This window comes from Chiroxiphia lanceolata, chromosome 3, assembly GCF_009829145.1.
Source record: "Chiroxiphia lanceolata isolate bChiLan1 chromosome 3, bChiLan1.pri, whole genome shotgun sequence".
NCBI lineage: Eukaryota > Metazoa > Chordata > Aves > Passeriformes > Pipridae > Chiroxiphia > Chiroxiphia lanceolata.
In genome coordinates, this window is record NC_045639.1 from 31721052 (window position 1) to 31736522 (window position 15471).

Genomic DNA, 15471 nt, shown 5'->3' on the forward strand with positions numbered 1-15471 from the left:
TACGTGGTGCTGCTCCATGTGTCAGTGTTAAGACGCCCGTGCAAAGGAAGAGGTGACTTTTCTAACGTCCTAGGAGATATGGATCCCCTCCAGCCCCACAGCAAGACCCACACCTGGCAGTGCTCCTCCACCTGTGCCCCAGGCTGGGCAAGCAGCATGACCTGGGCTTGGCTCTGCATCTCATCCCCCCTAGCCCAGACCATGGTGAGCAAAGGGAGGACGTGATCCCCAAGTCACTGCCTGGACTACACATCTAACAGATCTGTTTATTTCTGGAGTACACAGTGAGCGGGGTGAGGAAGCAGAGCTGCCGGGCAGGCAGCAGTGGTTATTGCTGCAGGCGCATCCTCCAGTGACAACAGGGGTCTGGGGAAGCTTTAACTGCCTGCCTGCCTCTACAGGGCAAAGGATGGGCCCTCGCCCACCGCCAAGCTGGAGCCACCCCATTGCCCCAGAAGGTGAGGGGAGTGAGGAGCACAGAGAAGTGCAAATATGTTGGCACTGGAGTCCACCTGCACTAGGCAAAGGAGCCCAAGGGAAGAGGAGAGTGTAACAGTGTGGGAGGATGATGGGTTGGGGAGAAAAAACCCAAGTGTGTGCAGAAGAAGATCCCACCCCGCAAACCACCACCCCTCCTCTCTGGAGGAAGGCATTTCCTCTTGGGTGCTGTGCCCCCCAGCCCTGCTGTGGGCCATGACCAAGGGCAGCAGATGTCCCAGGAGCTCCCAGGGATGGGAAGGGAGGCCAGGCTGCTGTAACCATGTAGAAAAGAGGAGCTTCTGCTGCAGCACTACAAGGTGGCACGTGTTCATATGGTGGGGGAGCCCCAAAACATTCAGTGCTTGAGTTGTAGGATTTGATCCAGTGGTGGGCATGGGCAGGGGCATGGAGGTGGGAGGGATGTGTTGAAGGCCACGCAGAAAGAGCCTGTGGGCTCCACGCTTTGGTCGTGCTTAGTGGTGGTAAGTACAGTGCAAGGGCTTCAAGAAATAGAGCATGGCCACTCCTCCTACCAGAAGGCCATGACGGCTCCCCCAGGAACCTGCTGCCTGAGCAAGACAGTATCTGCTGATGCTCCCAGGTGTGGGTGCAGGGATAGACAATGTGTGCCAGAGAGGATGGGACAGCACTAGAGCAAGCAATATGAGTGTCCTCCCCCTCATCTCCATGCAATTCCTGCCTCTCCCTGCTCCCCCAGCCTGCTACTGGGCAAGGATTCACAGGAACCACATGATGCTTGCACTCCTCCTGTTCTGGGGTGGGAGAGTAGGGGGGAGTGGAAAGAAGCCCAGCCCAGAAGAGGAGAAGGGAATCCCCTGCCTGCCTTGACCCCTGATCCACTGGAGAAGGTGGTGTGAGGCTTCCTGGGAGGCAGGGCTGGTGGCTCAGCATGGAATGGAGCAAAGGGAAGAGTATCCTGTGTCCACGGATCCAAGGGGAGGCACTTGGAGGGGGCCTGGCCCGTTGGGGTGTCCCAGCTGCAGCAGGTCTGTCATGGCTCCTAGCCACACATTGTCAGCAGCAGCCACTGGGAAGGAGAGGAGAAGGGATAAGCAGGGGCTGGTGCATTTTTGGCATGCCCTCAAGTGCCAGCTTTAACAGCTCTCCAAGAAACATAGGGCCTGCAGCAATCCCTTTTCTTATCTTGATCATTTATGGGTTCTTGCCCTACCCAGGGGGCTGGAGGGTTTTCTACCACCCACCCCAGGTGCCCCATTCACCCTAATGCCTTGTCCCCTTGTTTCCCACCCCACCTTCCACTGGGCTGAGCTCTCACCTCAGCGAGGTTCATGACAGCGGTCCCCGTGCCATCAGGGTCCATACTGCGGAAGAACCCTGCAGGGACACAAGAGCAAGGTGAGCAACACATCCCTCTGTTCCTGCCCTCCCTGCCCCAGGGCCATCACTCACTGAACATGGCCTCCAACTTCACAAGGCAGCAGACAAAGTTGTCAAAGTCCACACCCATGTTATCGTCTGCATAGCGGGCCACCACCACCTGATGCAGCTTGTTGTTCAGCTTGAAACCTGCAAGGCAGAGAGAAGTCAGGACCCCCGCAGGAGAGGAGGGTGTAATTGTCAAAGTCCACGCACCCACACAAAGGGTCCACCAGCCCACCAAGGAAAGGCACCGTGTCCAGCCTCAACAGGAAGAGGGGATGCTCCCCCTGCAGCCATATGACTGGTTAGCTCACTGATCCACCCCAGGCCTCTGCTTCGCCTGGATGGGATTCTGCAGGTCAGAGGAGGACAGAGGCTGGGACCACCTTGCATGCGTCCCTAACTCTGAGTCTCCAGCACTTGGCACAGCTGGGATGGAGAGAGCCTGGTGCATACATGGGCCACATCTCACTACAGCAGGTTGGTTCCAAGCATGCAGTATAGGCTGGTTACACTCTTCTCCAGTTACTTGGGACAGGACTCTGACAGCAGGAGCCCCTTACCCAGCCCTCATCCCAGCCCCATCCTTCCCCAGACCTACCTGCAGACTCCAGAGCCATGCGCATCTCATAGGAGCTCATGGTGCCAGACTTATCCAGGTCGTGCTGGCGGAAGATTGTCTGCAAAAGCATCACAGAGGACATGAAGAACAGGCTCTCCTGTGGCCTCCAGCCTGGCTGTCCCCTCACCCTGCTGCCCCAGGAGGGGAGCTACCCCTGTGCAGTGCACCATGCCCCCTCTCCTTCTCACCAGCCAGCTCCGTATCTTGTTCCACAGGATCTGGAATTCCACCAGCCCGAGGCGGGCACTGCCATCTTTCTGGGGAGCAGAGGGTCAAGGAGAAAGCAGCCAGAGCAAAGGGACTGGTGCAAAGACAAAGCCATCAGATTCCAGCCACTTGAGGCAAGAAAAGCCTGGCCACACTTGGCCTGCCCAATTTTCCCTCCAGCTTCCCCTCTCTGTCCTGCAGCACTGGCAAGATCAGAGCCTGCAACCCAACGGGGAAAGGACAATGCTTGAACTACCTGTCATACCACTCCCTGGGAGCAACTGTGCTGCTGCTATAGGAAGCACATCACTATGCTGTCCTGGGAGCAAAACTGGGTTGGCCTGCAGCAAAAGGGCTGTTGTAGGGCCAGGCGGGAGAAGGGCTTGGAGGTGCTCCTCTGTCCTTGCCTGACCCCTCAGCTGCATGTCCTTGTGCAAGCATGACACAGGCCATGGCTCCTGTCACTCTATATCTCTCATCCTGAACAGCTGGACAGGACGGTTTAGGGGAAAGAAGCCCAAGAGTCCTCATTCCCTTCCAGGAGTGCCTCAAAGGCTGGGTGGCATGATAACACATCAGGCTGGGGAGCCTGTGTGAAGGGAAGCACAGGGAGCTTCCTCCTGGCAGGGAAAGTAGAAGGCATGAGTGGGACTGGGCTGGGCTACTGGTGGCAGAGCCAGGAGCAAAGCAAGCAGGGGAACTCATGGCCCTTTTTTTTTTTTTCCAAAAAGCCTGCTGCTAAAGCCAAGGGGTGGTGTGGTGGCCCTGAAGCCATAAGGACCCTTTCCTGTCTTCCCCCCATTGAACAGCCTCAGTATGGCTGGAGAGCGAAGCCTCAGCTCCCACAGAGAAGACTTGCTGCTGGCAAGCAGCAGGCTGAGCACCAGAGAAGTTGGCCCCTGCCCACAGCACCAAGAGAATACATCCATCAGGTTGACCATGTTGCGGCAGGAGTCCACACTGAACCCATCTGTCTTCAGATCTTTGTCTGAGGAGGAAGGAGGAGGTTGAGCACAGAACCAAAACCCCACCTGCTGAGCAGGCCCAGGGCACAGGGAGCAGGAGGTGGGAAGGGCAATGCTTACGTCTAGCAATGACTCTGTTCAGAATAGTCCGGAGCTCAAAGACGCTGATTTCCATGTCCTGTAACAGGAGCAGAATTAGCATCACCCCTTGCTTGCTCTCCACCCCACTTGTGGCCATTCCCCCCCTCCCGTCTAAACATCTCTGCTTTAATCACAAAACATGAAGGTGCAATTACATTTCTTGCATGCCCAGAAGAGTTTGGGTCACAGCTGGATGCCTCTTCCCCAAATCTGCCCCTGTCACACCACCCCTGAGGGCAGCTGGGCTGAGCTGTGGCAGAAATGGACCCGTCTGCAGGATGGGACTGAGTGACCGTGGACTGGGCTGGAACTCCCATGGCTAGGGATCCCATCTCATCCCCTCCCCAGGCCAGGGCCTCCAAGAGCTTGGCACAGCCATACCCACCTCCCCTGCCAGCTGCTGGAACATGTTCTTGAAGCCATCTTCTATGTCATCCTCAGTTATTTCCTCCTGGGGTGACACAGGCCAGAAGGAAGAGGTTAGTGGTCAAACCCAGGCTCTGCCTGCCTCCCAAGCTCAGTAAACCCCAACTGGAAAAGGAAACTCTTCCTTGTTCTTCTCATCTTTGTTAATCCTCACATCCCTGTTGCCCTGACCCTGCCAGCCCCTCTCTAGCCACAATGATATCCCAAACTCAGACAGCCACCTCCTGCCTGCAGCTCCCCCTCCCAAGCCCAGAGCCTCAGCACCAGCCAAACCAAAGTGGCAGCTCCTACCTCATCTGCCAGGTCTGCTGAGATCTCCTCATCCAACTCCCTGGGGCAGAAAGGAGAAAACCAAGCGATGAGCAGGGTCCCCAGCCAGCAGGCTGCCTGCCGTGGGAAAACCCCCCCCCCCCCCCCCCGTCAGATACAAGGTGTCCCCTCCCAGGCAGGGACTCACGCTGTGTCAGACTGCTTCTCAGTGAAGACCCGCAGGACGAAGTCGGCCTCCTTGTGTGGCTCGAAGGTGGAGGGCACGACGATGTACTCGCCGGGGGGCAGACGGATCTGGTTTGCTCACCTCCCGCAGGTTGATGAAGGTCTCAGAGCGTGCCCGTGACTGGTTTCGCAGGAAGAAGTCCTTCTTCAAGTGCACGTTCTGGGTGCCTTGGGCCTGGGGGAAGGAATGCGCTTGTGGATCACAGCCCACATGGGGAGCACCCACGGGGAGCGGTGGGACCAATGCCAGCCCCCGTCAGGCAGGACATCCCTGTCCTGCCCATCCCAGTAGGAGCCATCCCTCCCTCCCACATGGAGGTGCCCAGCACCCACTAGCACCCTAGCCACTGCCCATGACAGTGGGTGCATCCACCCATTCCTGTCCACTCTTGGGGTCCCCTCCAAGAGGGGGCAGGCTCCAGCAGCTCAGGACATACCTCCTCAGGAACCTGCAGAGGAGAGAAAAGGAGGAAAAAAATCAGAGTCCCAGTATCTGCCCCATCCCTTACAGCTGCAGGGAGCACAGGATAGGGAATATTAACTCATAGACTGGTCAAGGCAGGTGGAAAAGGTTTCCTTGAGGACTGGGGTTGAGGTGGGACTGGCAGGGCTGAGCCTGTCCCAGGGAAGTGGCATTGGGACTGGCAGGGGTTACCTCATAGACAGCAAAGCCGATGGTGTGCATGTCGCCTCCCACCCGCCGCTCCCGCCGCCGGTGCTTCTGCATCAGAGCCACCAGGAAGCTGCAGGCCACCTCATCATCCCCAGGGTCATCATCTTCTTCCAGCAACTTGATCTTGAACTGGGGGTTGATCCAGAATGTGGCTGACAGGAAGAGGATGTGTGGATGAGACACTTGGCTTCATCACGCTGCCAAGAGCAGAGACGTGGAGGCCAGAGGTACCTGGGTGATTCCTGCAGCCCCCAGCAGTGCTTCCCCGGCGCCACGTGCCCTCAAACACCTGTGTGTGCCATCTGCTGAGCTCGTCCTTGGTGAGGGCATCAGGGGTCAGGTTGCAGATCTCCAGCCTGGAGAACTCCCTCATGAAGTCCCGGAAAGACATCCTGCAGGAGGCAGGTAGGGGATGAGGCCAGGGCACTGCTGTGGGAGGGAGGACAGCACAAGCAGCCCTGGACCCAGCCAAGATTTTGGGAGAATTAAGTGACAGTAAGATCTTTTACCCTAAACAGTGATAGCTTATTTAAAGCCTTCTGCTGGGTTTAGGAAAGAAGGGATGTTTACCCTTCCTAGATGTTTATATTGCATTTAGATGGGCTGAATTTCCTTGAAAGGAGGAAAATTATTAACTAGATCAGATGAGAAAACACTGGCAAGCTCTCCAGTGCTGGAAAGCCAGCTCATAAAGGCAGGTCATTCGCTTCAGGTGAAGCATGACCGCAGGATCTCTTCCCCACTCCTCTGCTCCTTCCCAGGCTGGCTGCTGAAATAGAGAAGCACTTTGTCCCGGCACTCACCAGAACTCTCCATCCTCCATCTTCAGCTGCAGCTCTTCCCTTTCATCAGGGTCAATGTTGTTCCATTCAGAGGAGCTGGAATAGCAGGAGAGAGAAAATTAGATGAAGATTCCTCAAGGTGAATTGAGAGCACTTTGGAGCTGACCCTTAACTTCTCCCCTTTCCAATGCGAAGGGTACATGCACGCTGCCAAGTTCCCCTCAGCAGTGCAGTGCCACGCGCTGAATTGCTCTGGTGCACAGGGCTTGCGGCCTGCCAATGGAAGATTGGCACCCCTTCTGTCCTGCTTACCCATCGTACTCCAGGCCTCCAGTCCACTCCACCTGACCCCAGGGATTCCTGATGCGGATGAGTTGTTCCTGCTGACCCCGGTAGTCACCTGCCAGACACGAGACACAGGAGGTTGAGCCCATTCCACTGTTCAGGCTACGTTATCACTATTAAAGTCTAATCTAGCTAACTCACGTCTCTGAAGGCTGTGACAGAATAGGCGTGGCCCTTCACCAGCTTCTTGAAGGTCACGGCCTCCATGTCGAAGGCGCTGGTGATCTGAGGAGAATGTGCAAGCTCAAGTCAACACGATAAATAATGTAGTCCTATCCCTACCCCTTCCCTCCACTCTGTGGAGAATTCCCCTTGCAAGGAGAAGTAGCAGGTAGCAGCTCCCTGTGCTCAAGGACTTCTGGCTGAGGACAATTTAAAGAAGTTTCCCTGCCAGAGGATCCTGAAGATCCATCAGGGAACCACCCAAGGAGCCCGTTAACAGCAACTGGGCTGCAGCACCACATGCTGTGCCCCAGGGCTGCCACACTGGCTCTGGAAAGGGTGCTCTGCTAAGACGGGGAAGAAGTAACCTCCCAGCGAGGGGACTGCTGATACAACCTTGGGCTGTGAGGCCTCACTTTGGCCGCTGCAGTGGCAGAACCCCAGCTCATCCCAGCGCATCACTTACGTCGATGGAGCAGCCCAGCAGGGATCCCCTCTCCAGCGCCTTGCGGATGATGTGGCCCATGTTGCGCGGCGGTCGCTTCAGGTCGTACATCTCTGCCACGCCGCCTGTGAAGTCCTCGAAGCCTTCGGTGGTGCTGCCCCTGAGAGTGACTCGTAGCAGCCGTTCAGCCTGAGCGGTGACAGGGGCACGTGAGGAGACAAGGAGGCAGCATGCTGCTGCTGCTCCCCAGGCACCCAGCACAAGCAGGGCCAGCAACAGAAAAGACTCCCTTCCCCGTGCCCTGCACAGTGAGTTGCCCTGTCCCCCCCTGCCCACATGCCCACCACAGGGGTACCCACTTGGCATAGGCCTTCTCCAGCAGAGCACTCCAGAACTCGGTGCACTCCGCTGAGTGGACAAACAGGAGCTCTCCATCCTTGGTGGGCAGCTGGTCATCCACCACCACATCCACCCACTCACCAAATTGCCAGATCTGGAGGGTGAGGAGAGAGTGGGGTGAGCTCGGAGCATCACATGGCTTGCTCATCCCTATCCCACAGGGATGCCCTCAACCCACCACCTCCCTTCCACTCCAGCCCACCAGCTGTGGGGGGCCAGGAGCCCCCAGCCCACCTGGAAGTGGAAGATGCCAGCATAGTCCTCCTGGAAGCTCTGTCCATGGGGCACCACGCGGTGCAGAAGCTCCTCATTGAGCGTGAGGGAGCCAATGGCAGCCAGCAGCCAGCAGTCACCTGGGGAAGGAGAGGAAGCCAGTGTGAGCACCCATCACCTCTCTATCTGGGAGAGTAGGCAATGGATGTTTAGGAGCCCATGTTGTGCTCTCCTTGCAAATGTTTGGAGTTCCCCAGATCAAAAAGTAAGTGGGAAAACCAGAGAGGGTCCAGCAAACAGAGCACACAGAGGCAGGCTTGCTCATCCTGCCCTCAGAGAGTATTAGCTAAAGGCAACATGGACAATCTTCCCTGACCTGGAGCCTGTGTCCAGAACACCACATAGTCAGCCCCAACAGCCTCTTCCTGCAGCCATATATCTAGACCCTCCTGGAACTCATTCATATGACTGCCCTCCATATCTCAGACAGCAAATTCTGCAGTGGAATTACACTTTGCATTTAAAAAACCATTTTATCAAGCAAGAGGGTTAATGCTGCTGTCTAAGCTTCTCAATTGCAAGCAATGCCACCGCCCTTTTCCTTCCAAGTGCTCTTAACCACAAGTGCTGCTCCAGGCCAGCACTACACTTTAAATTCTTTCCCTTGATTCCTAGTTCTCTTTTGCCTTTGAAGCCTTTCACACCTTAGCCTTGAGCCTGGATAACCTGTAACTGGGCTGTGGTTTGACAAAATGGAGTTTCAAATTTTTTAATGACCAGTTGAACACTACCACAGTGCTCTGGGCTCTGGGCTGTTACCACCTCAAATTTGTCCTAATTACTGTATGCATTAAAAGGTCAGCCCTGAAACCAGCATGCTATGTACTTAGGTATATGATACTGCTAATCAAGTGATCCCAATCAGGACAACACTCTCGGTGGTACCAAGATCTGTTTCCAATGACCACTCTGTCAGCCTACATAGCCCATTAACATTTCTCTCCTTGTCTCAGTGCCTTTGCCTTGAGAGACACCCCTGGAGTCCACCCCTGGAGTGTGGACAAATCATCACTTGTACTCAATAGCTCTCAATTCCCTTCTGCCAGACTGCATTGCTTTGCAACCACTTTGTCACAACCACCACATCCTCACCTCAATTTGTTACTGCCATCCAGCTGCCATCCCTCATCATTTACCAAAGCAGGGAGCTCTTTGGAGCAGCTCCTGGCATTGTTGTCAGCACATGTCAGGCATGGATCCACCCATCATCTTGCCTGACCTCGGCATGGTCAAGCTGTGCAGACATCTACCCATTTTCGTGGAGCCTTAACCTGGAGCCAGCAGGAGGCACAGGATGTCCCACACCTTCCATTTTCCAGTGCACTAAATGGAAAGTTGAGCCAGCCATTCAACCCTCCCCAGTCACTACTCTCCCAGACCAAGGTCCAGGGACAGAGCTCAAACACTCACCCAGAGCCCCTGGCAGATGTCCGTCCGGGTTGCACCACCAACGATGAACTGAGGGTCATCCACTAATTCCTGCAGAAGAACAGGATCAGATGCTGGTGCTGGAGTTCGGAAGGGTCTGGGCTTCAGCAGGGCTGGCACCCACTGCAGCTCTGACTCGGGAGAAATGGTATATGGTCCCTGCCATATACCATGGCACCCCATATGCCCTCTACTAGGGAAGGCTGCTTGACTGCAATTCCAAGGCCATCATGGTAAGGCAAGGCAAGATCTTCTACTGTAGCCATGGGAAGACAAGGCTGGATAAACAAATGATGTTCCCCTTGCACTCATGGCACCAGGGGATATATGCTCTCAAAAGCCCCAGTCACTGAGGGTGACACATCCATGCCATGACACCTAGAAGCAACAACAGAGCCCACCTATTTTGAGCCCGCAGTCTGCTGTGCAGAGGAAGCTGGGCCTGCTAGGCACAATGCTTTTCTGAGCAGACACCCACAGGGCATTGCTCTGGGAGCTTAGGAAGGGAAGCTATGCAGCACTCCAGGCACTTTGAGCACTAAGGGGAGCCAGCCAGGGCCAGGCTGCAGATCAGCACACCATGTCAGTGCAGACATGCAGGGCAGAGATGCCAGCCAGCCTGAGAAGCAAGCCCAGAACTTACCGATGGACGCTTCCACTCCACCCCCCGTGTCTTGCTGGAATGAGGCCCCAGCTCCTTGAATCCAAGGGCAGTGGGGCCAGCTGGGAACTGGGGATCCCTGAAGAGGGTGCCGCTCTCAATGCATTGCTGCTTGAGGGCCTCATAGTCCTGGTTGAGGTACTTGATGGCGTTGTGTGCTGGCCAAGCCCCTCAGCTCTCAGGCGGTCTCTCTGTAGACGGGCAGCCATCCCTCCAAAGGGCATCATGGCCAGGCACCTGCAGCACTGCCTTCAGCTCCACTCCCTGCAACAGAACGGGCATGGCCAGGCTGAGGCAGAGCCTGGTACCCTGCACTCCCTGGGCACATCAGCCATCTCACAGAGCCAGGCTTGAAGGCTGGATCCCCAGTTCCCCACTAGCCTCACAGCAGGGACCTTCTCCATCACCAGTGCCCTGGGTCAGTGAGCCCAGTGGCACACAGAGCACCCCAGGGTGGGCACACGCACCAGGGAAACCTCCCCCGACCCCATTCCCTAAAGCAGTCCCGTTTTGAGCCCTGTCCTCCAGCCTGGCCATCACAGTCCTGCTGTCTTTAGGGGACGCCAAGGAAGCAGAGCGGTGTTGAGGGCTGGCTAGGAGGAAGTAGCCCACCAGCAGCTAGGTCACGGATCTCCCGTCCTGTCCCGTCCCTGCTGCTGAGCCCAAAAGACTGAACCCGGAGGAATTTCAGGCTCTTCCCGCCCCCGTCAGCCTCTCCTCCCGGCGCAGCTTTCCGGGTCCTTCCCTAGTCCCGGCTCCTCCTCACCCGGGAGGGCGTAAGCAGCCGCCCGCAGCTTCTCCCAGCCCCGGGCGCCTCTCCCTCTCCTTCGAAACCCGCCCCAGCTGCCTGAGCACTGAGTCAATAGGGCCGGCTAGGGAGGAGCCCAGCGGGGCGCAGATAGCTCTATCTATGGGGCCGGAGGAGAACAGGGAAGGAAGAGGTGGGACGGCCCTTCCCGGCACACACACACGCAGGCAGGATGATTCAAGGCTCGTCGAGGGCCAGCGGAGCAGCCTGCTGGAAGACACCGGGATGTGAGATGCAGCGAGGCACCCGGGCAGCAGGAGACTGGGGCAGGGCAACACCGCAGAGCCCCCACACCGCTCCCTGCCCTGGCCTTCCTCCCCGGGGGTTTAACCAGTAGCTCACGGCCAGGCGCTTCAAACCAGCAATGACACAGCTGCCAGGCATGTCTGGCCCTGCAGCCCTGCCCCACCGCTGTGGCGGCAAGTCCCAACTCCCCTCCCAGCGCCCAGCTGCCATCAGCCCTGTCCAGGCACCATGACAGCAGCCGGCGTTCCACCCACTGCACCGCCCAGGATGGAAGGGGCCTCCAGGGGCCGTCTGGTCCAAGCCCCCATGCAAGCAGTGTCACCTGCAGCAGGGCCATGGGGAAGGTGCCACCACCATCAGCCCACCTGCATCTGCAGCTCAATGTGCCACACTCCCCAGCCATCTCAGCTCCTGCTTGGCAGGGCTGGTGCCGAATGCTTCAGAGGTTTCTCCCTGTGAGGGAGTGGAGCAGTCCTTGGGTAAATAACCCTGGAGCCAGCAACCCACTCAGAGCAGCCAGCTCAGATGCCAGGGCTGGCCAGCAGCCTCCCTAGCACCCAGTCCCAGGGGAGTGGGGCACAGCCTTGCTCTGAAGAAGTGGTTTTCCTTGTCCTGAAGTGCGATGATAGCTAAGGGAAGGCAGGGAACAGTGAAAAGCTCTTGGCACATGCATAGGGCATAACTCTGGCTCCTAACTCATGGGGCTGCCCTAGCCAGAAGCTTTTCAGAAGAAAAATCTAGTCTTCCCCATCATTCCGTCTGCCCTGGGATGCTCTAAACCCACTATCCTTCTCCAAGGCAGCGCCAGCCCTTCTCTCCTCTACAGTGGGCCCAAATCAATGGAGCTCCTCCCTCCAGCTCCTGCTCTGCAGCCAAACACCCTGGCAGTCTCTCCAGCAGCAAGGCACTCATTGCCTGCAGAGCTGGTGGAATAGCTTCTCCAGTCCCAGGTGCTGCCCAAAGCCCAGGAATGGCTGCAGGAGGAGGAAACCCAAGTGCAGGCACCCGCACTGCCTCCAGTTCCCACCTCGCCACCTCCCCGGCACTCACAACATAGCCTGCTGAGGGCCAGGGAACTTCCCCTGCCCGCAGCCCCTGACAGACTCCCTGCACCCTCTCCCACCCTCTCCCACCCTACCTACCAGGACGGGCCATGGCTGCGGACATAGGGAGCTGTGTGCCGACACGGGCACTGTACAAGTTATTCTTAGATCTGTGGCTCAAAATACTCGGAAGGCTGTGCTCAGCGGCAGACGGAGGTCACGCAAGCGCAGAGCAAGGAAAAGCATTTCAGAACCCAGAATGGGAGAGGAACCACATGGGGCCTTAAATGACAGGATCGGGTGCTGACACCTCCCCAGGATGATGCTGATGGACACTGCAGGACCTCCGTGGAGGGGAAGGGGTGATGAGAAAAGCCAAGCCCCCAGGGCAGTTTTCCACAGCAGGCGACATCCAACTACAATAGGATGCTTTCCAGTACTGGAGGTACTTCTGATCCCTCCCAGCTGGGAGCAGAAAGATACACTGGTACCTGCAGGGTCTCAATACCTCATGTACCTTAGCGCATAATGCAAAACCCCTGCGCAAAATCACTGCTGAAGTCCAGCCAAAAATCTCTGCAGACCTCTGTTTTGTCAGCTGCTCTTGCAGATCAGAGGAAGCGGGAAGTTCCCTTCCTCAAGCCAGCCCTGACACACAGTATCCTGCCGCATACTCAGCTCGGGGCAAGAAGCCACTGCCGCCCACAGGGTCCCACACGGCTCAAGCAGCTCTCCGGAACACAAAGATCCTAATTTCCCACAAGCTTCCCTTTATGTTCCCGCACCCCTTCAAAGAGATGCGGCGTTGGCTTTGGGGTCGGCAGCGCATCCTGGATGGCCGCGGTACCCAGTTTACTCGCCGCCCTGACTGGGAAGCCACTGGGTCTCTGCGGATGCGTCATCTAATGTAAAAATCCCCACGGACAGAAAGGGGATGGGACAGGCAAGCCTGGAGAAGCTTAGAGAACAGAGGAAGCAGCCGGGGGAGGGGGAGAGGCCAGTCGCCGGACGGGCAGGGTTCCACCCCGCGCGGGGCGTTCGGAGGAGCCCCACCTGCCCGGCCGTGGGGAGAGCCCCGGGTACTTAACCCTGGGCCAGGGTCGGATAAGGGTGAGGATGGGGGGGGGGACTTACGGAAGCTGCCGCCGCCACCGCCACCGCCCTGCCCGCTTCGGCCCGGCCCAGCCCAGCCCAGCCCAGCCTGGCTCGGTACGGCCCCGCGGAAGGTGGAGTTTCGGTGGGCAGGATGTGCGAGCAAAGCCGGGAGGGCGGTGGGAGGGGGAATTAAAGGAGCAGTGACAGCTCACAGACACTAGAAGGGGATTTATCGGGGCTGCTGGTGCGGTTCTGTCTGTTGTCACCCTCTCCCAGCTCCGGGGATGGAAGGGTACCGCCGGGATGGGCCCGCTTCTTCCACCATTCAGACTAAAGTGTTCGGTGCACACGGAAACCGCGCCTGGAAGGAGAAGAGGAAGCAACTTTCCCGTAGGAATGGGTTTGGGGGTGACTGCCCCACACTGCTGGCAACTCAGCTTAGTTGGGTGAGCTCTTTACTGCACCTTGTCCTAGGGCTTATTGACCTTCTGGTGCCATGGCTGACTATGGTGGTCCCAGTGGGTTTCACACAGTGTTCGGTCCCTCTTCTTCCCTTATGTCTGGGAAGGCTGTGCCTGCACCACCTCACCCTTACAAGCCCAGGGACTCATGGCTGGCAACCCTGACACCAGCTGCCCTGGCTTCCCCACCAGCCATGCCAGTCATGGCTGGTACCATCCCCCCACCTGTTGCCAGGTGCCAGCAGGGAGGTCCCCCTGTCCTGTGGCTTCCCGCAGAGGGGCTGCCCCTGCGTGCCCTCTGTGACTCATGGTGCAGCAATGCTGGGTGGTGCTGTAGCCAGTGGGCATGGCCACAGCAGGGCTTGGCACAGCACTCTGCAGCCCTGTGTGGTGCAACATGGCTTTCTCTGGCATGGCATGGCACAGCTCTGCCTGGTGTGGCTCAGCACAGCATGTCTAGCATGGCCTGGCCTGGCCTGACCAGCTCAGCTCAACCTCATCCCAAGGAAAGAAGCTCTGCACTGCCATCCTTCTGCTGTCAGGGCTGGACAGGATGATCCCAGCAACCATGGGGCTCCTTCTCCTCTGGTGCCCACTTGCAGCTGGGGAGGCCGTGCCCGTACAGCCTCACTGCAGCAGCTGGCACTGAGCCTGTGGGAGCCCAGGCTTCACACAGCACCTGCTTCCTAACTCACTGTGCCTTGCTCCAGGGGGTAAATCCTTGCTAAGCAGGGAGCAGGTTGCACACGGGTATAGGAGCTGTGTCCCTTGCCTGTGGGAAAGGCAACCAGGACATATAAAACTGGCTGTAGTATGGTCCTGCTGCCACATCCAAAAGGGACCACTGCAGTCCTGGCCAGCACCCACCAGAGCTGCGCTGTCCCATCCCCCTACCTAGGAGAGCCTGTCACAGGCAGGTTATTCTGCCTGCCCTGGTGTAAAAGAGGCTCTGGGTGCCCTGCTCTGGGTTGTTGCAGGGGCTGCTCCCTCTCCTCCTCAGCCAAAGGCAGCTGTGTCAGTGCCTGCAGGCTGGGATATAGGGGGTTCCTTGCTGGGGTCACCCTCCAGCTCTGCACGGAGCTGCAGGCAGCACCGTGCTTTCAGACAAGGAGCAAGAGGCTGGAGCAGGAACAAGCACATTGCCTGTGCTTGTTCCTCCTTTGGACTTGTGCCCAAACAGTTCTTCCAGCTTTTCTCTGGCCTGGACCACTGCTGACCACTGTGCCTACTCAGCTCCACCCAGGACACTGCCCCTCCTTGTTGTGACCCCGTTCTCCTGTTTATCTCCTGCCCTTATTACCCCTCAGTGGCCTCCAAAGCTGCTTTCACAGCTGATTCCTGGAGCAGGAGACAGCTCCTACATAATCCTGTCACAAAGGCTGTCCTGCATCCTGCCCTCTGTGCTTGGGAGCAGTTTCCGTAAAACACCTGCACAAATACCTGTGCAATTTCATTGTTTCCTTCCCTCAAACTTCCCTTTGCAGCAATGGCTGCAGGGACTTGGCAGCAGGCACAGTTTGTCTTTCAGTCTTCAGCTCTCTTTGTTCTTAGGCATTGCCTCTTCCCTATCCTTTGGCTGTGGGCTGCCAGGAGGAGAGTCTTTTGTCCCCTGCTGATGCTGCGCCACTGGCACATGAAGCTATGGGGCTTGAACACAGCAAGGTGAGAACAGAGCTGGGGTCACTTGTCCATCTCTCAGCAGCCCGCCCCAGGCCTGGCCTCTCCATTGTGCTGTCCTCCGAGCAACAGCCACTGTACACAATGTAATGAGCATGCAGCAGCTGCCCGGGAAGCATGCTGGATCCAGCCTGCAGAGAGAGCAGCAGGGAGCATTCTGGGGGCTGGCCCAGCACTCGGGATGGCTGACCTACAAGCAGCATCACATGTCAGGAAAGTGCTCCCAGCCAAGCTGT

The 15471-nt window shown here is 57.5% G+C and overlaps 1 protein-coding gene across 1 annotated transcript; it reads right to left on the reverse strand.

The window, feature by feature from the left end:
* Positions 1-252: 252 nt before the first annotated feature.
* CAPN11 (calpain 11) lies at positions 253-13213 on the reverse strand. The gene is given in 25 exon segments (XM_032683345.1): positions 253-1528; positions 1778-1836; positions 1912-2028; positions 2483-2561; positions 2692-2760; positions 3634-3698; positions 3796-3853; positions 4202-4267; positions 4534-4573; positions 4700-4812; positions 4814-4912; positions 5175-5186; positions 5393-5562; positions 5642-5802; positions 6214-6288; positions 6505-6589; positions 6675-6762; positions 7166-7305; positions 7308-7333; positions 7504-7637; positions 7778-7896; positions 9196-9295; positions 9888-10060; positions 10063-10169; positions 13137-13213. Coding segments are annotated over 24 exon segments (2145 nt in total). The 5' UTR covers positions 10133-10169; positions 13137-13213; the 3' UTR covers positions 253-1501.
* Positions 13214-15471: the final 2258 nt, after the last annotated feature.